At 33.3% G+C, this 27,727-nt stretch overlaps 1 protein-coding gene across 4 annotated transcripts in view; it reads right to left on the reverse strand.

Moving 5' to 3' along the window:
- The window catches only part of LOC145243439 (sodium-coupled monocarboxylate transporter 2-like), a 245,957-nt gene that overhangs the window by 141,141 nt on the left and 77,089 nt on the right, over positions 1–27,727 (reverse strand). For all 4 annotated transcript variants that reach the window (XM_080106329.1, XM_080106330.1, XM_080106328.1 and 1 more), the window contains exon 2: positions 8,581–8,956. In XM_080106329.1, the coding sequence (XP_079962455.1) occupies positions 8,581–8,949 (369 nt within the window). In that variant the 5' untranslated portion in view covers positions 8,950–8,956. The remainder of the gene's footprint in view (positions 1–8,580; positions 8,957–27,727) is intronic.

The raw sequence follows: 27,727 nt of genomic DNA on the forward strand, positions 1-27,727 counted from the left end.
TAGAGCTTGATTTTATATAGGACCACTTAATCGTGATTGTTTACATTGGCATGTCTGATAAAGTATCAATACTGGGTGGATCCCCATAATCATGTGTGTGAATATGATGGGATTTTTCAGCAAATCAACGCCGACATTCACAATTCAGCAAAACAATAGACCTATTCATGACGAATAGCTTGATGTTCTTTAAACCATCCAGCATGTTTATCCGACCAGAATACCATTAAAAAATGACGGTGGATGGATAAGGAGGGACGTCCCTAGAAAATAATTTCTATTCTATTATAAAATATAAAACTAGCAGAGACCAGTGTGAATTTCACGGTTGCCTATCTATCGTCTTTCTTTTCTTTTTTTATTGTACAAATAACTATATTTATAATTTTAAATAAATATAAAGAACGTTACCCAAGTACTCTTGTAAATGTTTGCTTGTTGATGTTTAACAACTTTTCAACCAGTGTAAGGTTATCTAAGGTCTAATAAATGTATGTGGGACGATTAAAAAGGTAATGCCTCCTATTTTTTATTTGGCCTAAATGAACCAGAGTGAATTGCAAATCGTATTGTTATGATGACTGAACTTATACATTCATGAATTGTTGCAGATATTGACGATGTGAGACTCTAAGAAAACAACCCCTGTCAATGACGTGCATCAGAAGCAGAGATGTGTCATTGCATTCCTGGCAAAAGTGCATTGAGAATGGTGGTGACTGTAACAAAAAATAAATTTTGGAGCACATAAGGTCGCTCATTTTAATGGTACCACTCCCGTCTCTGTTGCTCTTAAACTCTTTGGATGCAAAAAAAAAAAAAAAAAAAAAAAATAGAAACTTTACTTCTGGAACGATCCTCGTAGTTTCAGTTTAAAAGAGTCTATCTACAGAACTCCCATATGACTCTGTAACATATTCTAATGCTATGAACATTGGGCGCGAACCCAGACTCCACGATATTATTGTACCACCTTTAGATAGAACATGTTTAGCATTTTGATCCTAACTTGAAGGCCTAGGAAGTGTTTCCTGGTATAATTTCACGTTCGAAGCAACAGCGACACCAGACGTAATACTTTTTTTTTTGTATTGCATGTTCGGCCGACCTCATGTTTAAAAAGGACGTACAAGGAGATAACGTACACACGCACATGGGGTTACCTTAGTGTATTATTATATACATTCCTATTCTGTTCATTAATAATTATATATTATCTATAATATAAAGCTGAATGTCTGTGTGTCTGGTCACGAATAGGCTCCTATATGGTTGACTATTATAGAAAACTGATCACATATAATGATAGAAGATGTATCGAGACACAGAAATGGGTATGTTTGATCTGGCATAATGATGATTCATTAAAATTGTAGGGTCTGCGTACGTGCCTGGTCCACAAAGTATGGAAATAAAAAATTAAAAAATTAAAAAAAAACAAACAAACGTTTACAAGGTTTTTGATATAGATGTACATAATAATACTTTGATAAGTATGTTTTAACTTAAATAGGGACGGTATGATAAAATTATGGGGTCTGCGGTCGCGCCTGGCCTCCATAGAATGAAAATAGGCACAAACTTTAATAAAGACTTTTCATATCTATCTGCGTAAGTATACTTTGATAATTATGCTTTAGTTTGAAGAAATATAGTATGGGGTGTTCGTCCGCGCTTGACCTGCATAGAATGAAAATATGTCACAAAGTGTAACAAGATTTTCTAATATAGATCTACAGAATATTGTGATAAGTATTTCAGTGTGAATAGGTACGGTATAATAAATTATGGGGTTTATCTATTTTATTTTTACTTTCATCATATTTTGCTTTGGTTTTGATACCTTCAAATTCGAAGCTATCTCTTTACAACCCTTCCTTTTCATAACCTATCATACTTTCATAAATCAGAGTCCATTTTCTGTAGGCTGCTTTTGAACCCAGTCAACGATGGGTACTTTTGCTAGTATTATATATATATATATATATATATATATATATATATATATATATATATATATATATATATTTTTATAAAGTAATAGGGTTCGTGTGTTTCTGTCTGTGTGTACAGCTCTCCATCATCAACGAAATATAAAGGAGGTAAGAGGGTAGATCTCTCCTGGTAGAGAAACATTAGAACCCATTTTAGGATGTTTCTGTTATAGGAGACATAAGAATCTTTGCCTAATTTCTTTATATACTATTCTACAAACCACCCCCATATCGAATGACTTATGCTCATTTGCATATCACATTATATTAAATCTCTTTAACTAATTACCTCGACCTTATTACATATTGGAAATATTCTAATCATTTCAACTGTACTATTTACAAAATCTATTTAACATTTAATCTATCTATCTATATATCACATTATATTAAATCTCTTTAACTAATTACCTCGACCTATATATATATATATATATATATATATATATATATATATATATATATATATATATATATATATATATATATATCTATAAAACCAGAGATGTGTGTGCCACAGACGATTTCTGATTGGTTAATCCAATAATCACATCTCCTAAAAAACAATCGTTTCTACGCTCTTACCTTTACCATAAAATATTATGGCTTTATTTATTGTCCATCTTGGAAGGGTTTAATTTTTTAATAACTTGTTATTTACAAATTAAAAAAATACGAAACTATTATACGAAACTAACCTACACGAAACGCGCACACACGCACACACACACGTTCACTACCGTCACGTTGTTATGGCAACCAAACCCGCTGACTTACATAAACAGTAAACACACACAGTAAATGTGATTTTCTTCATTTTCTCATTTCACTCGTGGTCTTAAATTCATCTCGGGTTTGCATTACTGTACACATAGATTCGAATAAGTTGCCAAAAAACAAATATATAACAAATAAATGTTATTAAAGGCAAGATAAATTACTTTTCTACCAAACTGGATATATTTTTCGTGTTTTTATTCAATTTAACATGTTTATTCAGCTCGAAAAGCATACAGTGTTTACCGATGTATTGGAAAATTCAAGATGGCGGCCGATTCTCTCTTTAACACGGTAAGTTTGGAAAAAGGTGTAATAAATAAAAAACCGGTTAAAATACTGTTAAAAACTCGCTCAATATATGTTACCGTGACATAGGTTGACATATATTCGGCGGGTTTTTAATAGTATTTTGTATAGTTTTTTATTTATAACACCTTTTCCCAAACTTACGGTGTTAAAGAATGTGTGAGACGCCATCTTGAATTTTCCAACACATCGGTAAACACTGTATTCTTTTCGAGCTGAATAAACATGTTAAATTGAATAAAAACACGAAAAATATATCCAGTTTTTATCGGTTTTTACCTTCTCTGCAGAAGTACAAAAAAAAAAAAAAAAAAGGTACTTTTACAGAATGTTAAACTAACCCTAACCGATGTTTTATGTTTAGTTTAGGAAAAGTCAGAAGAAACAAAAGTCATTATTGCATGAAATATACGTATTTAGTTGAAGTATTGTTTATGTCAATTCTTTCGAAGAAATTTAGCAAGAATACCTGTAAACCAGGAAATCGGTAAAATGTCATCGTGGATGAATACTTGTCTATTATAATTTCTACCCTTGACAAAAACTTAGCCATAACAAAAGAGATTTATTGTTCAGATTGTTTTTGAGATTGATTTCTAAAAAGATATTTTATAAATAAAATCGACTTTAAAATTAAAGACTTAAATTACAATAATTGAATTAAAACATTCTTATTTCAATATTTGGCACATAACACCTGCAAAAATGATCACAATGTCAGGATTTCATTTTATTTCAGAATCGATGGCAAATTGTGTAGATTGATATCTCATTATATTAAATACTAATATTTAACATTAGTTTATCATTTAAGCCGATAAAAAGCCCTTTTTTTTCGAGTCATAAAAGGATTTGGAGTTTCCTAATCAACCTTTCGGATGCAGTTGCACGCTCTCAAAATAACTAAAGTGTTGGCTTTAAAAAAATTGGTTCATTAAAACTAAACAGGTTTAGTTTTAATAAAAAAAAAAAAATTAAAAAAAAATCGCTTTGGTATTTAGATATGTCGTATGGTTATCCCTAATCGCTGAATAAAACCGCTAACGAGTTGAATGATTACGACATAAAATTAAACTCGGGTTCCTGAAACGGAAACTTCGTTTGTTTTTGTTTTTTTCTTATCAATATATTTACATTGTTATTTTGTTTTCATTTTCAATCATTCGAACAGTTTTCTTTTTCAAGTAATCCAAGTTACAAAATTCCCACTGTTTACTATGCTAAAATCACAATGACTAATGTATACCTATTAACCCTTATCCTTGAGTGGCCTCTGGGCCTTGATAAGTAGTGACACCCATGTAAAAAAAAAATCACTCGAACAGTTTTCTTTTTATAATGTACAGTTTTAAAAGTTTAAAAACTATATAGTTTTTACTTCAGGAAAATTAATGGGTCAGTTTTTACGATGTGCCCTGTTAAAATACTGTTAAAAACTCGCTCAATATATGTTACCGTGACATAGGTTGACATATATTCGGCGGGTTTTTAATAGTATTTTGTATAGTTTTTTATTTATAACACATTTTCCCAAACTTACGGTGTTAAAGAGGGTGTGAGACGCCATCTTGAATTTTCCAACACACCGGTAAACACTGTATGTTTTTCGAGCTGAATAAATATATTACATTGAATAAAAACACAAAAAATATATCCAGTTAGGTAGAAAAGTAACTTATCTTGCTTTTGATAACATTTATGTATATATTTGTTTTTGACTATTTTTTCGAATCTATGTGTACAGTAATACAAACCCACGATATGAATACTCACGTTGTTATATATATATATATATATATATATATATATATATATATATATATATATATATATATATATATATATATATATAAATGAGATTATAGCAGTTAAAAAACATTTTTAAAACACACACACACACCTTTTTCAAAGTGATCAGAAATCGTATAAAAGTAAAAAGGGTAAATTTTTACTTACTTTCCAACTTAATCACCTTTAACGTGACTTTTACAGTTTTTTTTTAAATGGAATTCATTTACCGATACAAAAGAAATGATAAGTAAATAAATCCATAAATAAATATTATAAATGGTTTATTTTAATACTTGCCAGGATGCGGAGGAAAATGAATGAAGGGGGGGGGGAATAAAATAAAAACATTTTGGAAACAGAGTAAGTTTGAAAGAATTGCTTTGCACAGAAAGAAATTAATGAAAAAATAAAATTAAATTTCTTTTCTTTCTTGATTTTTTTTTAGCTTTTTATGAAAAAGGAAGTCAAAATTAAGACTATAAAAAACAATTTTTATTAAGAGTGAACCTCAGTCGTCAGGTCTGTAAAAAAAGACGTGGAATAATAAATGTTTTCTAATACAAATTGTTTTTACTTATGTGTTCATTTGTCTCTTTGAAGTTCGTTTGTTTAATATATCGGTTTGCAATATAATTTTGTCATTCTGTCAGACTCAAATTTTAAATCTATATATCTATAAAAGTGAAAGTGTGTGTGTGTGTGTGTGTGTGTCTGTGTACATTTCCCTACGAAATAACTCTGTCAATTTTTAGTCTACAGACTCGAAATTTGATATACAGGGTACTGAGATTTGGAAAAATCTATGTGATCAGTTTTAGCCAAAATTTTGGCGATTAAGGGGTCAAAGTTCAACGATTTGAGCTTTGAGAACTCTACCAAACTTCTCCGACAATTTTGGGTCTACACACTTGAAATTTTAGATATAGCTTCCGTGGACATGGATCTAACTTAATAACTTGATTTGAGCCCAAAACAATAAATTTTCAGGGGTCATAATAGGGGTCAAAGTTTAAAAAATTACCCCCTTTTTTTTGCTCAGCATACACCTCCAAACACCCGGGCAACGCCGGGCACCCATGCTAGTATATATATATTATTATATACATTCCTATTCTGTTCATTCAATAATAAAAATGTTTTAACAGTTTGTTTACTTTATCTTCTGAATCTATTATAATGAACCAAATGGCCCAAGCTCAATTAAAATGAATTTGCACTGAGAGCATGTAAACAATTTAAAAATATATATTATATTATACACTTATACAAGTGTACACTTATTCAATCATATAAATATACGTGTTGTATAGGAATTGATTACTAACTAACTAACTAACTAACTAACTAACTAACTATATATATATATATATATATATATATATATATATATATATAATGCGACCACATCGATATAATGTTATCTAAATACACTTGTAAATATTTGTTACTGTTTAACAACATTTTCCCATTGAGATAAAGCTTCATAGTTGGTGTATTCATTTTTTGCAGACCAGACTGTTATCCTCATCTTCGTAGTTGTCGTTTCTCTGTATTTCCATGGCGTAGTGGATAAAGGCGTTGAATCGCTACGATTCCAGGTGAGAATCATCTTAAGATAGCAGTTTCAATCCTACCCAAAGTAGGCCAGGGAATTAGTTATCCGAAACGTAGTGAGACAGCAGCAACAACTATAGAAGGCAGTAATTACTACGGATAAAATTACAAGACTCAGTATTCCTAACCCATCGCGGTTAACCACTTGAAGAAGGTCAGAGGAATAGTTGGCCAAAACGTGGTGATACAACAACAACTATAAAGATGAGGATAACAGTTCGCGGCTTTGCTTTACTTTGGCCTCTCTGATGTTCTGCGAGACTGTGACCATGGTGGTGTATGCAGAAAAATCGTCCCCGACAATATTTTAAGTCAATAGTCAATGTAATTGAAAAAAACAATATATTTAAAAAACGCCTTGTTTTTTTTTTTATCAAAATAAATTTTAATAAAAAACGCCTCGTTTTTTTTATCACTTACATTACAATATGGATTTGAACTTCTTAAACTTTTACATACTTAAAAATAGACCTTATAGATCTTTTATAATATCAATGGAAATATGTCACACTCATATAAGGATATTGGAGATAAACTGTAACAGGCATATATATTCTGAAACTTCATTAACTAGATTACATAAATTATTTTACAGTTTTAACAAAAAGGCTACAATAATATGTCCCCATTCATGTTGTACCTCCACAGAATATTCAGTAGAAATATTACATATGAAAGATGCTATTGTGGAAATTTCACAGATTGCTAGTCAGAAAACAAGCGAGACCCGTGGGAATTCCACTGTTGTCTTTTTCATCATCAGTATTTACATTCTATGAATTCTAACTGTAACCCTGACAAACGAAAACCTCACGATATTATTGAACCGTTTTGGACAGAACAAATACACTCTGATTATTTATTTGCAAAAATATTTAAATATATTTTAGCAAATTAGGTATTAGGCCATCAAAATATGGTGTATATAGTGTTGCTAATTTACAATTTGATACTAAACTTTCGAGTTAAAATGGCTAAAATTGATACTTTTGTGCTTATTAAAAAATTGATACCTTGGATTTTATAAAACTTTCTGAAAAGTTGTAACTGACTGATTGCTATGTAATTTTGTTTGTCTATACTTTGCGATAACTCATAGGTGTACCCCAGGGTCTCATTTAGGCTAATAAAAACACTTCATTTTTGAGACTATTTTACCGTATTTGTCCAAAATTTTCTATGCATGTCTATTTAGCAGTATTGCGTGGTGATGAACTCAAATTTAAATATGTTAAAGCCTTGGGAACTTTTGGGGCTAAATTGGGTGTGTGTGCAAATGATGGACTTAGTCATTTCTTATTTTGCATGGTGTAGAACTCACATTTTATATATGTTAATACCTAAAAAAAGCACAGTTTGTTCATTTTCACAAGGATTTGACGTTTCCTGGAGACTTTTGGGGCTAAATGAGGTGGGCAAATGCTGAACTTGGGCATTTTTTATGCCTCGTTCACTGTGGATGAAGATTAGAATTATCATTATACTGCAATGAGAAATTCATTGTAGTAACACAATTTGAATTGTGGTATAACTTTTATATGCGAAAATCATAACACGGCTGCAACGAGCCGCCATTTCGATTTTGGATCTGTATTAATTTCTAAGCTCGTCTCTAATTGGTGCGAGCATTAAAATTCCTTTCCGGTTTGCTCATTCAGAGACCATCTATCATACAAGCTGAGCACGTGATAAAAGACTATAAAGGGGACAAGATAATGTTCACTTTCTTTCTTTCTTTCTTTTTACTCAGGAAACGATACTGAGAGAATCATCGACATTGGTCGAATCAATCCCAGACGTCTTTTTTGAACGCCCCCCCCCTCCACCGGGCCGTTCGACCCGGGGGTTCGACGAGAATTCAAGATGGCCTACAAAATGTAATACACGCACTTATTTACGCATATAGAGGCAACTTGACTTCTACGTAAAAACCTTCTTCCTTTGTATATGAACTATTTTCTCTTCCCTACAAACATGACTTTCCCACTTTCTTTGCTTACACCATTCTCCTTTTATTACACGAAAACGAAGACGACACAATGTAGTTGTTTTGAATATTAAAATCTCATATTGCACAGAAGAAAGAAAAACTTACCTCGTAAACGCTGGTAACCCGGAGATTATAAAATGTCGGGACGAAAAGATAGCTACTAGCAGCTATGACGAATAGATAGGAAAGTCCAATGTAGAAATACATCGTTGTGTAGGTGTACATTTCTGACGGAGTTCCCAACAGTGTGATAGCAGACATGAAAGAAGCGAGAAGAGACAAGGCCACGGGGATCGGATGCATATTACCGCCAGCCAATAAGAACTCTTTGGTGTTGGTTTTCTTACGGTCGACGATTGCGTAGTAGGTCCCTATCCCCGCCGAACATACTAACATGAGACCAAAAAGGACATAATCGACGGTAGTAAAAGAGTTCACCTTCCCCGTTTCGTAACTGAACTTTCCTTCCGCCATGATGAAACTGTGAAAAAAAGCAAAATAAATAAATAAATAAATAAATAAATAAAATAAATAAAACGCGTTAAATCTCTAGAAAATAAATTTGTTTTTAGTTTAAGGTTACAACTTAGAAATAAATTTTCTTGCTTCAAAGTACGAGAAATTTATTTTTCAAAAAGAAAAAATATGTATCAAGAAACAAACTTAATAAACAATAACCTGAATAAATGCGTTAAGAAACAATGACGGTATATTATATTTCAAAATTTCTATGATCGAAGAATTATAAAGAGTTCAGTTCAAAATATCGTAAAGACTTCCGAGTTTCACAAAATATACTTGAAAAAGTTTACATTAACCGAAACTTTGTAAGAATAATATCCAAGATGGGAATAGTAGTCCGAAGTATTTAAATAATTCCATTGGAATTACGTTTCTGAATATTTGAGATGAAGATTGATAATGCATATCATTTGGATTATTCGAATTATCGTTCATATCTTGAATATTATTTTCACAACGTTTCGGCCAATTTAACCTCCAACTATTTCAGATGCATCTTGTAGAACTCGGGAATGTTTGTCAAACACGAAACCCATGCGATTCCGGAAAATGTAATGTTCTTGGGTTGGTTAATACAGTCATTATTATAACTGAGATATATTCTCTGTAAGTAGCCTTTATACAATAATCTGGCACTCCTGTAGCGCGCTCTGCCAACAGAACCACGTATGCTGAACATGAACAATATATAAATACATTTAAAAAGTGACATTTCCTCTACTATATATTTCACCCATGCATGGATCATTGTGGATACCTAATGCATCTACCACTATTTTCTCACTGTTAGATAGGGTTCAAACAAAAGTAAAATGTCTCGCACTGTTGACCAAGCTCTAACTGTTGTATTGTGGGGAGGGGCGGGATGTTTAACTATTATGTATGTATCTTATATATCTATAGACATGTCTAAATTCGTGTCTCGTTTAATAGTATATACTATATACATTTTATAATGTTCTTTTAATAATTGTGTGTATACAGTGTATATATATGTCACAGCCATCTATACGACATTTTTGTATACATGTGTGTTCGTTTAATCTAGTATTTTCTATTGTTCGTGGAATTGATGCACGTATAAGACTTACAACAGTGTTGATATGTCAGCAGATACAGTTTAGCAACGGACATGTAACAGTTACATCAGAAAGAGACAAACAAGTTCGCTGGGGGGTTTAACATCGGGCCAATTGGAGAAACATACCAAGTCCCTCTTTGGTCTTGTTTGACGGGAAGTTGTAGAGAAGATTCATCCGAATTGATCAACGAATCCCGGGTTTTCTTTTCAGAAACTTTATTACAGATGTTTCCCCATTGGAAGCCTGCAACGCTGATTCTGACTAACGCCATTTCCGATCCCTCCTACTTGAAGTCATCACGATCTTAAAACCATCTTTGTCCCTCTCTCGACTCTGACTCGATCTGCTCTCGCTGACTCCCAACTCTTGAATAACAAATCATACGTGTCTTTCAAGCAATCTCCTAAAAGTCTATGTCACTTTAAGTGACATCTACGTAAGGCTACGTAAGTCTGTAGAGGCCAAACCTATTTTTAAATTATTGTTTGTGTTCTAACATTCTTTTCTATGAAAACATCTTAACATAAATAATATAATCTGTATTGCTCGGCCAATATCGAACACAGCATCAGTGTCATAGTCGCAATGTTGTATCCTTATGCCTATTTCACAAGTACTTCATTAGAATGTGCTCTGATGAACTCGTAGCACTTGTGCTTCCTCGACGTACATACTCTCAACTAACCAGACAAGCAGCAAAATGCTACCACTTCACTGCTGATATTTCCAGATGTCAGAAAGCTTTCTACTCTAATAATTTCTTTCTTTGAACTGCCAGACTGTGAAATTCCCTCTCTGTTTCCTGCTTCCGTGACTGTACTAACATGCAGAAGTTTAAATGTAATGTGAACAGATATCTCGTTGCTCAACTCGACACAGTCCACTATCAAACCACAATCAATGTATATATAGTAGGCCTCTCCACCAAAAGTCACGTGACCTACCAATGTCGCAGATGTTGCCCTACGGACACGAATCCACGTTACTGACTATTAAGAAGGATCGTTATTTTTCGTTTCAATTCTTAAAAGAAATTACCGCGGGCTACGTAAAACTGGTTCGAAAGTGACTGCATTTTATTTTCGAAGGATAAAAAGTTATTTTACATTTGGAAACGCTCAATTAAAATGGAGTATTTTTGGCGGGAAAATACTGTGAAATTTTATATTTGTGAAAGTGTATTTAATTACCAATCCACACGTGACTTTAACTTTCATGTAAAAATGCACCCATTTCCAAATAATTTTTAAATTAGGGGTTTTACAATTCTTTTTATTGATAATGTAGCAAACAATGTTGATTATTTATCTTTTAACTGTGTATTTTCCGATTAAGATATAAAAATGTGAATACTAACTTGTCAGTCATAAATTTTCAAGAGTTCTTTAGTTTTTGATATCAGTAGTCAAACGTTTAATCTTGACTGTAAGTATTTCAACTTGTTCATTTCCTTTTTTTGTTTTTTTTAGAATTTTTGTTTTAAAGCGTAATGTTTATTTTCATTCAAAAGTATGAGCCAAAGAAACATATTTACATTAAAAACGTGTAAACTAAAGCTGTTTATATATTCATTCCCAAATAGTTTTGAATTTTTTTTTGCATCAACAAACCGTATATGGCCGTAGAATTATAAAGAGTTGAGTTCAAAATATCGTAAAGATTTCCGAGTTTCACAAAATATACCTGAAAAAGTTTACATTAACCGAAACTTTGTAAGAATAATATCCAAGATGGGAATAGTAGTCCGAAGTATTTAAATAATTCCATTGGAATTACGTTTCTGAATATTTGAGATGAAGATTGATAATGCATATCATTTGGATTATTCGAATTATCGTTCATATCTTGAATATTATTTTCACAACGTTTCGGCCAATTTAACCTCCAACTATTTCAGATGCATCTTGTAGAACTCGGGAATGTTTGTCAAACACGAAACCCATGCGATTCCGGAAAATGTAATGTTCTTGATTTGGTTAATACAGTCATTATTGTAACTGAGATATATTCTCTAATAGTCATATTTACAAATCCACGGTTGCCCGCCCTTGAATTTTAACATATTTAAAAAAACATGGCAGCTGCCCGATCTCCCGTCTGGCTTGTCATAAAATTTGATTTTCTTATTGAAAACCTCCATCAATTTACTTGATTTTTGGAACATGATATCTTCGTTTCATGACGAGTTCATACATCAAAACGATTTGTCTGTATTTTCTGTATTTGTTATTAAACCAAATTCTAAATAAGAACCAAAATATCATTAATTAATTAGTTTTTAATATTTATGAAGAATAGGAGCCCTATTAAAAGAATACGTTATTATTCAGCAACCTATTTTGAACTAAATTATCCAACAGATTCTTCTATAAATTTGAGTTAAAATGTATTTCTGCACTAGCAATTTTTATTTAAATTATTTCTTTGAATTTAAATCGTTTTCATTAAAATATTTATTGTTTGATTCTCATTAATCTATTTAATTATTGTTTGATTATTCCCTAAATTCATAATTCAGTTTTTGTAGTATTTGATTGTATCTTGCTTCAAACATACATAATTTTACTTACATAATTCTTGTTTTTGCTTTTTAATTTATATTGAATAAAATCAAGTTTCAGTATATATCAAATCGTGTTATTTTTTTCTTTTTTTAAATGCAATTTTTAAATCAAATAATAAACGCATTTTAAATCCACTAAACAACTAAATATTTATTTACAGAATGTTTCACTGATGCACCGCATAATTTTCCCTTTTCAACTAATTCACATTTTTATTTTTGTTTAAAGGAATAATGAATAATTTCAGTTTCAGTATGAATCGTGTTCCTTATTTTTCTCTTTTTCAATGCAACTTGTAAAGTTTTCTAATATTTTTGTAAAAAAAAAAAAGAAAAACTTTTATTGTTACATAGTCGTCTGTTTCATTTTAACGGGCCCGACACGTTGTATGTAAACTCGGTCGCAAAGGAAAATGATAACGTCGACACAACTTTTCTTGGTGGAGGAAAATATATTTATTTTGCCATTTCACGTAACCAAAACAGTTGCTCGTTATCACTATATGATACCAGTTTTACAAAGTTCGACGTTTTTTCTGAGGAGAGAGAGAGAGAGAGAAAGAGAGAGAGAGAGAGAGCGAGAGCGAGAGAGAGAGAGAGAGAGAGAGAGAGAGAGAGAGAGAGAGAGAGCGAGAGCGAGCAGACTTTTGCGTTCGCCGAACCTCATTGGCCAACTTGTCAGCGGCGGTTTCCTTTTTATACTCTATTTTCTCGATATTTATGCTTATACATATGTATTTGAATTCGTGACGTTAAGCTTACGACGCACCCCAAATGCTAACACGATTATTTTACACCATTCAGTATTAGCAGTCGAACTGTTTGACAAATCTTGCTTGCTATGACCTCTGACATGATGCCATTTTTCAGTTAACGGGCCCTAATAAAGGTTAGACATGATTCCAAATAGTAGTCCCTTTCGTTCCAAGTTGCAATGTGCTTTGTTTGTGGTGAAAAAGAATAATAATAATAAAAATTAATAACTTATTTTAACGAAAGTAAAAACTTTTATATAAATTTCCAATAGAATTATGTTGAGCGTGTTGAAACTTTGTCATGCGCAAAATGTGGGTCTTCTATGCGCAGGGTGTCCCTATAAAATTAAAAATCCCTTCTTATTAATGGTTTTTAAACAAAGAAATCTAGTGTTTATTTTTCCAGTTCAGCGATGTAAAAAGAAAGCAAGCATTTATAAGAAACAAAAACAAAAGAACACAAACATAATTTAAATAATTCAACACTAGTTTTGTGATACTATCGACATTTGGGGAAGGTTTACGGACAATCTTGGGTTTGCGACAGTCGACAACAGTTGAAATTATGGACAGATTTGAGTTGGATACAATTGTAGGCAAGTCATGGCTTCGACTAGATCGAGAGAGATTTATATCAAGATGCGCTGATATCATTTGACGAACACGGCCTCAAAAGAACGTAGATGTGAACCATAGTGTGTAGAACGTCTATGGTGTCACACACATACATACACAGATATTTGCAGGATGTGTCGGATATAGGTTTTTTGTGTTTTGTTTTATTTTATTTTTTATATTGTGACTGTACGCCCCATAGTAGCCGCCAAAGTGAGAGACGACCAGAAGAGAAGATGAAAGAGAAGAAATTAACAGCACACGATACTGGGGTCGGCACTGCTATCTAGCGGACGCACACGTAGTCCTAACACAATTTATCGCTCACTCCTTGATATATATATATATATATATATATATATATATATATATATATATATATATATGAAATTATTACGTGTAAAAATACTTCGTATTTGCATGAGAGAAAGTAACTCCAATGAATGTGTTTACAAATTGTTTTTATTGGAAGAACAATTAGAAATTAGGCTTTAAATAAAATTAATTCACAGGAAAACTATATTACAAAGCAGTAAACGAAAAACAATTACAACCCAAGTAACTTGCACTCAAATCAGTTCACATAGAGAAGAAAAATATTTACTACCCAGTAAGACAGCCATCCTATTCCTTATATCTTATATATATATATATATATATATATATATATATATATATATATATATATGTATATATATATAAAGAAGCATAAATGAAAATCGTAAATTGAAATTTACATGTAAAATATATTTTTCGACAGAACACACACAAATGAAATGGAGAATGTGATCGGCTAAAAACGGAGAACAAGTCGATACTGAAGTGCAGGGCACAGACAAGGTTATTTAATAAGTGCTCACAAATGGCCGAAAAGAAGTTATTATGCAAAACATCTAATAGTGCATAATTTTCATGTCGAATCTTGGATAGGATGTGTTGTTTTATATGGAAACCCAAAGTTTGAGATGTCCGCCCAACGTAGTACATTCCACAAATACATTTAAATAAATAAACAATAGAATTATTATGATGAGAGGGGAAACATTTTTTGAATAGAAAGCAGCATAGCTCTTGAGGAATAAAACAACACTAAGACTTGACGCAAAATAACAGCCAGTAAAATGTGTTTGCATAGCCAAGGTAAGCGAATGCAAACAGGATATCTATCTACTGAAGTTTCTGTATTTTGACATTGGAATTTTTTTCACATAGTTTTCGAGGTTGAAATATTTTCAAGAATACATATATATATATATATATATATATATATATATATATATATATATAAGCTCGATAATATATATATATATACATATATATATATAGTGATGTTATTTTATTTATTTATTTTTTTTTTGCGATACATTTTTAAATGAATTCAATTATTTATACAAAAGTGTATTTCTACCTAAATCAGAGTTGGGAATAATTTTCCCTTTTACCAAATTGGTACCCCAAAATGGGGAGCGGCGTCAATCGCGATATATCCAAGCAGTCGAGCGAGATTGCCGCATGTTAGAAGTTTAGGCTTCTTTCTATGGGGTCCTGATTTTGAATCTTGCTAGATTCAGCCAATCTGATGAGTTGATAGACGACGAAACACGTGTCAGTGGATAATTATATTTAAAAAACAATATATATATGTATATATATATATGGTGGAAGCCTCCGTTCAGTCTCGAAAGACAATGGACACCCCCTCTAAGGGTAGCTGCGTGTAAAATTATGATGCAAGGGTTGCGCAATCCTCAAGCACATCTCTCCTGAATAGGCAGTACCTCAGTCCAGTGGCAAAGAGAAGTCCAGGACGACTGGAAACAATACCGAGATAAGCGAAGAGCACATACAACAGCTGCAATTCCCATATATTCATCCATTTTAGTACTGACCAGGCTCAACGTTGCTTAAATTCGGTGATCTAACGGGAAATAGTGTATCAACGTGATTATGCCGTATATATATATATATATATATATATATATATATATATATATATATATATATATATATATATATATATATATATTCATGTGTGTGGTAGAAATTATTCAGGTAAATATATAAATTAGAATCGATTTTAAACCTAAACTATTGAATGCGACTTGCACTTTTGACTGAATGTCTTGCAAGAAGGAATTTTTATAGCTTGTTGTCAAAATTGACACTGTTTTTTTTTTTTTATCTATATGCCATTTTTTTCATTCAGTTCGTTAGACCGTGTTTGTAAAAGGTTTTATGTGTAACAACACAGAATTTAATCCCAAAACAAAAAAATGAAAGACGACATACAAAAGAAAAAAAATTACTTGTTCAGTCTTCGTAGTTCTTTTTGCACTTCTTTGTACTTCTCTTTTGTGCTATTACTTAGAGCCTCTTCTAGATATTTTTATCTGCTGTTCGTTGCTCAAAGAAGCCATCGCTACTATTTTATGTCCCCCGATATATTCTCCAAATCAATGACCTATATGTCCTATTCATTTTTTATTTGCCTTTTTACGAGAACAAAGTTAGACACAAAGTAAGTTTCTAATGTGGGAAAATCCAACTCCCCAAACAGGCATTCTGCATTGGGATAAAAATAAAAAGTTCTTCAGTTTGAAACGATTCAGTATTTTATTGCCGAAGACAAAAAGTTAAGTTTAGTTACAGAACTGATATTACACTTTGGTTTCAACCAAATGAACATTAAGGCAATAAGCCAATTATGTTTAAAAACGAACTAGACTTTTAGCTCGTGAAAAAAACGGGCAACAGTTTCTGTTTACTTAGATTGTTTAATGCCAAATTAATGGTTGAATAGGATTAAATGTGTACTGATTCTTGCATTTAATACTAATCCCTATTCATTCTTAACTGATATATTAATTAACTTAGATGCACAATTAAAGAATAATAGAGAGTACAAACTACATTAAAATTACATTAAAACTACATTAAAATACATTAAAACTACATTAAGACTACATTAAAAATACATTAAAAACACATTAAAAATACATTTAAAATTACATTAAAACTAATACATTAAAACCAACAAATTTAGTCGCAAACACAAGTTTAATGCATTCCACGTCTGGCGACAGGAACTCGACAAACTCTCAAAGAGCATTTACAAAGATATATGTTTGAAAACATTTATTCTAGGAAAAGTTGGCTGAAATACTGTAATCAATGGGAATAGGTTAGAAAGACTGACCACATGAAAATCTTTTCTTTAAATAAACAAATATTCATTTATTTAAAGTTTCAAATTTTCGTCTTATAACAAAGCTTTCATCAGGAATTTTTTTAAAAATAACTTTTTTTCTTTCTTTTGTTACTTGCCATGTTGTCGTTTGGCACAGTTTATTTATCGAAGATGGGGATTGTGCATTGTCCAATCCAGTGGGTAGGCACTAGTTCATGCGCAAATGTATGAATTTATTACACAACCGAATTTATTAAACAGTCATAAAGTTACTTTATATATCATTTTAAAGAACATTTTTCGCTCTATCTAATCGTTTAAATTACAATCGTTTTAAAACAAGTATGTCATGTTTTCAGAATGTTGAATACGAGATACAAAAAAGAAAATTTGCACAATTTTCTTATTTCAATTCAAGCTAGGCCTAAAAGCTGCTGAAACAACTCGCGATATCAGGATCCACTACTAAACGCACAGCACAATGGTGGTTTAAAACATTTAAAACATTTCGCAGCGGTGACTGGAGTATTGAACATGATGAGCGTAGTGGTTGGCCATCGGATGTTGACAACGATCAATTAAGAGCCTTAGTCGAAGCCAATCCACAGACAACTGTTCCAGAACTTGCTTCTGAATTAGATTTAACTCATACGATGATTTCCAACTACTTGAAAGAGTCTGGAAAGACAAAAAAACTTGATAAATGGGCGCCTCTTGAATTGAACGACAACCAAAAATAACACCGTTATGAAGTACCAGCTTCCCTTCTTTTACACAACAAGAACAACCCGTTTCCCGACCAAGTTGTGACTTGCGATGAGAAGTTGGTTCTTTACGACAACCGACGACGCTCAGCTCAATGGTAAGATACCAACGAAGCTCCACGACACTTCCCGAAGCCAGAGTTGCACCAAAAGAAGGTCATGCTGACTGCTTGGTGGTCTGTGACCGGTTTAATCGATTATAGTTTTTTGAATGCAGGCGAAACCATGATGGCGGAAAAGTACTGTCAACAAATGGATGAAATGCATCAGAAACTTCGACAAGAATACTCAGCATTAGCCAACAGAAAAGGCCAAAATTCTTCCTCTACGACTGCACGTTGCTAAATCGACCCTACAGAAGTTGAACCAATTAAGCTACGAAACTGTCATATCCGCCATACTCTCCAAACCTCTCACCTACCGATTATCCCGTTTTCAAGCCTCAACAACTTTCTGCGTGAGAAATGCTTCAAAAACCTTAGCGATATCAACACGCTTCAGCGACTTCATTGCGACCACATCGCAAGAGTTTAACGTTACTGGCATTAATAAACTTTATAAAATAAAATAATGATTCTGATGGTGTTTATTTCGATCCATAATTTTTTTTTATTGAAGCCGATATATGTTTATCTGAATTTAAAAGTTAAAACCCGCAAGAACTTTCTTGTCAATCTGATAGCGAATAACTCGCATTAGCTTTCTTTCAATACTCTTTAATGAAATCAATTTTACAATATCACTTTCACTGTAAATATAATAACAGAGGAGTGTTGCGCGTTAAAATTGTGCTAGACGAACCCGTGACCAATTGGTCAGAACACTATTCTATTTTCATTGTATTTGAAAATTCATAAACATCGATACATCTGTTAAAATATTCAACAATCATAACTAAAAAGAATGAGTCTCTTGTACATTATTTACCATCTATAGGCTTGAATCTGAATAATCGATATTTGACGCTCTCTAGCTAACTTGTCTTTATATCCCTTTGAGCATGTTCTTAACAATACCAAAATGTCTTTCGTTTTAATTTCTTTAAAAACAATTGTTATTCCGACAAGTAAAATTATTAAAATGGTAGTATTTTTCAGTAATAACATAAAGAAAAGGTGTCTCTGAATACGACATAAATAAAACTAACTACATTAATCTATTTTGTCGGTTACTAGATCAGCAGTTACATTTGTTTTCAATAAAAAAATATATAAAAGTAAGACAAACATAACATTATTTTGCGTTTTAACACACACACGTGTTTGGTGTATAAATAAGCTATGTAAATTAGATGGCAACACCAAAGAAGAGAGTCACTCTTTCTGCAAATGTTCACAGATACATTGAAAAATATTAGAGTAGTTAAATCAGTGAAAGGCTGCAAGAGAAATGCACAGGAATCTAACAACAATATGGATGACTTGTTAGTGTTAATTATAAATTACGTATTGTAATGTTGGCATGGAAAGACACAACGGTGGACGTCCACGGGTGGCGTGTGCATTCTGCGAAGAAGCGCTGGCATTCGAACTCGGAACCCGTTCGATACAAGAAATGATCCGAAAAATAAGATAAATTCAAATTCAAGCGCTATCGTGGTTGGCGGTGACAATCTGAAATGACGTTTATTTTGTTCCATGAGAACAACATTTATTCCGTGCACGTGAGTTTGCTATCAGTTGGGAAGAGGACGAAAAGAAAAATACGACAACTAGTTGGGGAAAAGCGATCGAGTGGTGCAAAAGAAAAAAAAAAGTCTGTTAATTAAAACGATGAGAGTTAAGAAAAAATTCCAACATTTTTTTTCTACTTCTTTCTCTGCTTGGAGAACAAGCAAACGTTTTGTCGAACACGAACACCATTTGTACGCCGAACGAATTTACGTGACTAAAGTAGGATTAATTCCCGGGAAAATATATAAAAATCTTTCACGTATAATTAGAATAATTAATTTTTTTTTAAATAACCCAGTATAACATTATATTTAACATGTATTTTGTCTGTTTAGTTAAATTATATTGAATGATTATGTTGAATGTTTGATAATTGAATTATATTGAATTATTATGCATTTTTGTTTACTTATTGCGTATATTGAAAGACTCGTTCGTCGATTCGCTTTCAGTATAATAATACATATATGACCAAGAAAGCATTTAGTTCAAAGTTAAGTAGCAAAAGGGCACAAAAACAGACATTAATTTGCTACCAAGCTAATATCCGTCTGTCTGTCACTCTTACTCTCGGTGTTTTACTTATAACACTTCTAATTATTACACATTTATCTATCTATTATTTTATTTAATTTAGTTAAATACAATTATTATTAGTCGCTACAATAATTCTACTGTTTCAGTCTAAATTTTTTGTTAAAAAGTTTGTTTTTTAAATTTAAGATATTATTCATCAAGACCAACGCTGATCAAAAATATAACACTTTGTGGTTCTTAGTTTTGTAGTTTTTCTTTGCTTTCAGCTGAACACGCGCACATGCGCATAGACAACTGTTTTTATATAGTAGATTATTTCTTCAACAGAGCAACGCTGGTTAGTTGTACTAGTTGTCTTGTAATACTGTTATAACCCTGTTTAAAACGTTATAAGGAAAACAGAACAGAAGAATAAAGTAGTAAAATGTATTAACAAAAACATACAAAAGTGTGATTTGTTTATCGAGCCGACGAACAACCTCGGTTGGTCCCCCGGACATTGACTGATATCTATTTGCTTCCCTACGTAAAAAAATGTAACACAAGTCGTTTTTAATGTGGGAGAAAATCAGCTCCTCCAAAAGAGGGCGCTTTGGCAGTTTGCAAAAATAAAATTGTCTTAGTATAGACGGGTTTCCCCTCTATTGACTAAAGACAATTTACTTTGAGTGCAGCATCTGAGCAGAAACCACACTTCAGCCACATGTTCAGTATGCGAGTGTAACCGGATATCGACTCCGCATTAATGTTTTGTCTTACTGTATTATGTATGGATCAGTTAATTCGCAGGTAACACAGGTAGTTCTGTCACAACACCCGCCTTCCCAAGCTGATAACTCCGAAAGTTGTATCAATATTTCTTTCTCTTTTGGTAATACATGAGTGGATCTGTGATCTTCCTTTTTCTGCCAGAACGTCCTGGTTCTGGTGTGATTTAAGGAGGCTCAATATAAACTGTGTCGTGGACAGTTGCAATAGTAAAAGTCTTTACAGAGATCTGAATGGCTTTCTCTAAGATCCAATGACCGTTGACTGTTCTCCATATTGTTTACCGATAACACATTTTCCTGTTCTTTGAGTTTTGGCAGTTGAGCGAGATAAGTTTTTTTTTTATTGCATTTTCACCCCAAACAAGGCACAGTGCAACTTTTGTATAAGGGATACAATCTGGGACACCATTTGCAGGGGTACTATGTAAGGAGTTGAGCAGCAAGAGTGTTTTCATTACACTTGAACTTCTGCATGTCAGTACAGTCAGGGAACCAGGAACCCCGAAAGGAATTCCCAAGTCTAGCAGTCTTAGGGAAGAAACTATTAGAGTAGAAGTTTTTTCGGAATCTGGGGATTTCTACTGTGTAGGTGTGGAATTTTGCTGCTTGTTCGGTTTGTTGAGGGTATTTACGCCGAGGAGGTAAAAGTTTGTAGTTCGTCAGAACACCTACCATTAAATACTTGTAAAACAGGCAAAGGGATGCAACGTTTCGTTGATCGGACAGAGGTTGAAGCTTATCTGATAGTGCAGGACTTATTAGGTTGGCGACTTTCTTTAAAATCCTGTCTAAGAGTGAAAGACGAGTAGCAGATGCACTAGCCAAATTGTGGCAACAATACTCCATACATACATATGGCTTTATAGACGTAAGGATACTCTTAGGCGTAAGTAATTTCTAGCACGGTAAAGAGCCCGCGTTCTTTGCAGCAGCCTTGGCAATGCCCTCAATATATCTGCTCCAACTCATGTTCCATGTGAACATTAAGCCGAGGAATTATAATACTTTCAGGTAAAGTCATGGCTTGGTAGTTGAAAAGGTCTCTAGTAATTATTAAAGGAAAGAATCTTAGTCTTGGCAGCATGAATGTTACCATCCATTTTTGTCTCATTCCACTAAAGGCTGGAGGTCTTCCTCTAGGGTTTCCGCCATTGATTTAGACATGTGTTCATTTGTTTTCTCCTCATGTCTGGTGTCGTCAGTTGGAAGCTTTTTGAAATATTTATGAAGTGACCGAAAAGAACAGACCGAACTCTTTTCTGCCAATGACTTGAATTCTTTTTGGTTAATTTCTAAGCGTTTCGATTTTAATAAATCGGCATAAAAGCTTCTATTTTTTGGTAAATGTTTTTCTTTATTCATGGAGAGTAGATAATGCAGTGGATGTGTTATCGGCAGCTCCAGTAACTCTCGCTTCTCTTTTTTTGTTCCTCAGTCCTCATTTCTAATGAGTGATGTTTCTGACAAAGGGTGAAGAAAAAGCTGCTTCCCAGGTTGGTAGTACTTCGTGAACAGTAGTCTGAGATGTCGGAAATTTTCTGTCTCTATGTCTATCCTTGCGGCCATGTCACTAGTAAGGGTGCTGGAGGTAAACGTTTTCATCTGGGCTGACGTTAACCGCCTGATAGTCAGGGACCCGAACCTTGGAATAACCACTAAGGAGGCTGTCCTATCAGCAGGTGCAAAGTACTGGGGCTGCTGTATTGCCATTTGGTGAATGGATTCTGGACCATGCAGTAGTCTCTCGAAGTTTCCTTGCGTGTTACTGCGGATAATTCACTTCTCTGAAATAAATGCAACTTTTTTTTGATGACCTTGAAAATGGGTCTTTCTTGAATTAACTTTCTTAAGAGCAGGAATACATCCCTTACGTGACTTAAAGCTTTCCTTCAGTTTAGTATTTTTAAAAGTTTTTATGAGACAATTGGGTGTCATTATTTTGGCCGGAGAATTTTTCCTTTAGTTTTGAAATTTTGACCTGCTGTGATTTTACCATTAAAAAATAAATAAATACAATTTGGTTGCTAATGGTTCCCCTTTTATTCGGCAGATTTAGACTAAGCCGTAAATTTTTATTCTGTTTAGCCTTTGTTTTTTGATTGACAGCTCCCGTAAATTAAATTCGTGCATTCATTTTAATTGTTTTTGTTTTCCCAATAGTGTAACACTAGTCAAAAGTTCTCCTTCAAAATTAATGTGTCATTAACACCCTTTGCTGCCTGTGATCTCAGCATTGTGGGTCTATTCAATTTTTTCAATATATTTAAATTTAATATCGAAAGATTTGAACCCGAATATAATTTTAATTTCTTTTTATCCAGAATTTCTACCATCACGTATTTCAGTAAACCTCTGTGTTTTCGGTTTTTGTTAAGCGCACTCGTGCTTTATTTTTAATTTTATTCCTGCAATGGTCATTTTTGTGTGCCCCCCTTTTTTTTTTTTTAAACATGTAAAACATTTGACAGATATGAACAGTCTCTAACCCAATGCAGATTTCCACATCGATTACAAAGGGACGGAATTTTTCTTTCCGAAAATTCTTTAAGATGCGTACAGATATGAGTAGTCGTTTTTCATAACCTGTGTTTTTTTTTGTTACGGGAGTTTTGAATTGTTTGGCTACTATTTTATATGTGCCATGCCAGAGTATTTTTTTGACAATTTTTGTGGAGTTAAAATCGACTGGTTTTCTAATTTTGTTAGAACACGCTTTTGATTTCAGCATCTCGACCTGATGTAAGTCCTTGCACAAATACTAGACATTTAAAACAGGTCTGGTAGTTTAAATTCGTCACAGTTTTTATTAAGCACAGCCGCATATGTTGCGAAGTTATCTTTCGTCGTTTTTCACCAGATTCAAGCATTTCTATCGGTTATAAAATAAAGAGGCTTCCAGACTAAAAGAATATGTAAGAAGCTATATCGTATCGGCGAAAGATATCTCCGAAGTTTTACATGGCAACATAAAATCCAAATTTATTATGTCCAGAAGTCCCTAATTTGCGTAGTAACAAACGAACTTTTTTTTTCTGGTTGAACCAATGCTGACAGTCTAAAAAAGTTTGCGTATCTTCTGTAGTAAGGTGAAAATGATTTATCTTCTCCTGGTGCTTAGCAGAAGTTATCAATCGCCTTCCATATTGAGTCTTGTGAATAGGAGGTATTGTTATCAGGGGATGCATGTTTTATGACTTGGGAAAGTAACTCACCAATATGCTGTTGATGGAAAAATAAGTAATCTTGTATATATTGCTGATTTTTCTGTTGTTGAGTCTGTAGTTCTATTATCTGTTCTTGTATCTGTAGTCATTCAAGTTTTTAATCTATACGTTTCTAGTGTTCAATGATTGTTATTGTTGGATTTGTAGTCTTACTAATTGTTGTCGTTGCTGCTTCTATTGTTGCACTTGTAATTTCACTAATTGTTCCAACACTGCTTGAAGCGCATCCATCTTTTATGGTTGATAAAAAATAAATACACATATTCTTTTTTTAAAATTGTGTTTGGTTTAACAAAGTTTTAGTCTTTTTAGAACAACTGAGAGGGAGGAAATAGTAATTCACTTCCCACTAGTTTTGCACTAAAAACACCGTTGTACTTAGCTGTACTTACAGTTTTAATGTCTTATTTTAATTTATAATTCCTTGGAAATAATACTTCACCCAAAGCAAATGTATTGTTTAGAAGAAAAAATAAATGAGCGGCATATAATTGTTCTGAAATATTTAACAAAAAGCAAAAAACGCGGAAATTATCCTTTTTTCAATGCCAACACAATGGCAGTAAAATGTAATGGTTAAACGAAAAGGCGAAAATATTCTTTCTCGCATCTTTTTTACGCGGATGTTTTTTAATTTCTTTTCGTCAGTGTTAAAGACACTGCATTAGTTTTGACCTGAAAGTTCTCTCATTGTTAAAAAAACGCTGCTCTTTTTTCATCTTTGTTATAGTTACAAACGCTGTGTTTTACTTCCCCACCAAATTCATAATTAGTTTTTTTTTTAAATGCAAAGATGATTTTTCTTTGTTTTATTTGCGTCAGTGTTTTAGCCCTTAGTTATTTTTTGGTGACTTCTCGAATTTTTTGTTGGTCAGTGTTATAAGAACACTGGGGTATTTAAACTCTGGCATCCTTCATACATTGTTGAATCCTCGTTTCGCTAGTGTTAAACGAACACCGGGGTATTTAAACTCAGGTTTCCTTCGTGAGTTTTTTTCTAATTCTCATCGCCATTGTTATAACAATGTTTAAAGGTTTACTAAGAAAACAGTAGAGTCGCAAAATGTATTAAAGGAACATACAAAATTGTGAATTATTCATTCATCCGACGAACAATCTCAGGATATCAACTTCGCATTAATACCTTGTCTCCCGCTATTTGTTGTGTATGGATCAGTCAATTTTCAAGTAACCCAGGTAGTTCCGCCACAATAAATACACTATGCCATGTTAATCTCTGCATATAAAAGAAAAGTTTATCTCTGTGTATATCCACTTTACGCAGTTTTCGCATCGAATACAAACCGACATAGTCTGTGAATTATTTGTATCAAGACAATATTGATAGTAAACCACCTACACCATTAATAAATTCCAACTAAAATACTGAATTTAGGGCAAATCACTAGAGTAAAAAATCATTTTCTTTTTTAAAATACACAATGAATAAAATTTACCTTCTTTGTTTATTTAGAAAGTGCTTGCTTATTCATATTGCATACGTTATTTGCATTATCTGGATTATTCAGACGACTACTATAATCTTGAGTGCTATTCTCACAGTGTTTCGGTCGATATAACTTCTGACCTTCTTCCAGTATATTTTGTCGAACTCGAAAATCCTTCTGATGAACACGAGAATTTGAACAGAATTTCGAACGGAATCCTTTATTTAAGCCACGGGATATGCATGCTGTCGTTCCGTTAGCCAAGACCACGTAGAAGTCTTGAGTAATTTGTAATTGTATCTTTAGTATTTCCCAAGTTAAAGATTGACCTTTCAACATTCAGAAGAGTTTCATTTAGAACTAAATTTTATAAGTACCTTATCCGTTACTCTAGGGAAAATCGTAACTAACCAGGATAGCATGTGTATATGCCTTGTAGGGCTTGGTTGTTCGACAAGAAAAAAAATGACGACTCGCAGTTGCTTTTATGCTTGATGATCACGTGTGAGTAACAAAAACTCTCGCCGCCGCTATGCAAATGAGACTATACTAGACGCATAAAAAGAACCGTGGATAGAAAAAAAGTTGAGCTGGAATAAAACCGGTTACAGAGACAGACATGTGCGACAGACTGTTGAAGGTGATTAGAAAAACCGAGGTCGAAAAGAATTTTTTTTTTAAAAACTAACATTACACTACGGATTTTCACATTTATCTTATAGTTTAATTTTTTAAATTCCATTTTCACCTCAAACAAGGCAGACTACCACTTTGTTGTAGGGGGCTACTATCGGGAACGTAAGTTGCAGGGATACTATATAGGGAGTTGAGCAGCAAAATGTCCGTTCATATTACACTTGAACTTCTGCATGTCGGTACAATTGAGAAAGCAGGAACCCGGAAGGGAGTTCTAAAGTCTAACAGTTGTGAGGAAGAAACTATTAAAGTAGAAGGCTTTCCTACCTCTAGGGACCTCTACTGTAAAGAGGTGAGGTTTTCTTACTTGTCGGGTGTGTCGAGGGTATTTACATCTAAAGGGTACAAGGGCTTGTAGTTCGTCGGAGCATTCGCCATTAAAATACTTATAGAACAGACAGAGGGATGCAACATTACGTCGATGAGACAGAAGTTGAAGCTTTCATGGCAGTTTAGGACCTTTTGAACCCCGTCCAGGAGCGTGAGACTAGTAGCAGATGCACCAACCCAAATGTGACAGCAATACTCCATACATGGGCGAATGGTGGCCTTATAGAGGTGCAGGATACTTTCAGGTGTAAGTAGCTTTCTAGTACAGTAGAGAGAGCCCACCTTTTTCTCAGCGACCTTGATAATCAACCCAATTTTAAGTAACAAGATTTGAACTTTTATATACACGTGTAACCTCTAATATACGCTTTTTAAGTCCTCATTTATTAGCCTCCTCATGAAGCCACAAGGACGGTTTTTGATGTCACGCAGTGATTCCGTTTTTGTATTTGAAACAATTCACACCACTAGAGACTTTTGATGAAATGAAAGAAACGTATGATAATGATGCCCCATCACATAGACTTGTTAAATTCTGGCATTGTGAATTTAAACATCACCGGGAATCTGCAGAAACAGCTCCCAGTCCGAGTCGCCACCTCTTACCATTTATAAAGCACCTGTTAGTCGAAACTGCTATTTCGAAAGATCAACGCATGGCTATTCACCGAATAGCCCAAGAGGTCGAGATTAGTACCGAGCCTGTGGAAATTGCTATTCGTGACTATTTACGTATATATAGTATCTGCCAGTTGGATTCCCGGGCTGCTGACATCTTTTCAGAAGCAAGACCGCATCGAGTGTTCAGAAATAGATTTAGAGATGTGCTAAGAACATAAATCAACATTTTTCAAAAGACTACGATTCAGAGAGCAAAGCCAAATTAACGTAGCGAAAGTATTTTTACTCAACACTGCCAAAGAAGGCAAGAGTATAGCCTTCCGCTGGTGATGTTATGCTCACACTCTTTCCGAACCAAGACGTTGTATGGATGACAGATTTCCTACCAAAAGGTAATACAATTACAGGAAACTATTGTATCTACTTTTAAGGAATCTAAGAGAAGCTATCGAAATTAAAGTGGGA

The sequence above is a fragment of the Euprymna scolopes genome, chromosome 22 (genome assembly GCF_053919585.1).
Source record: "Euprymna scolopes isolate OS-2025 chromosome 22, ASM5391958v1, whole genome shotgun sequence".
In the NCBI taxonomy this organism is placed as follows: domain Eukaryota; kingdom Metazoa; phylum Mollusca; class Cephalopoda; order Sepiida; family Sepiolidae; genus Euprymna; species Euprymna scolopes.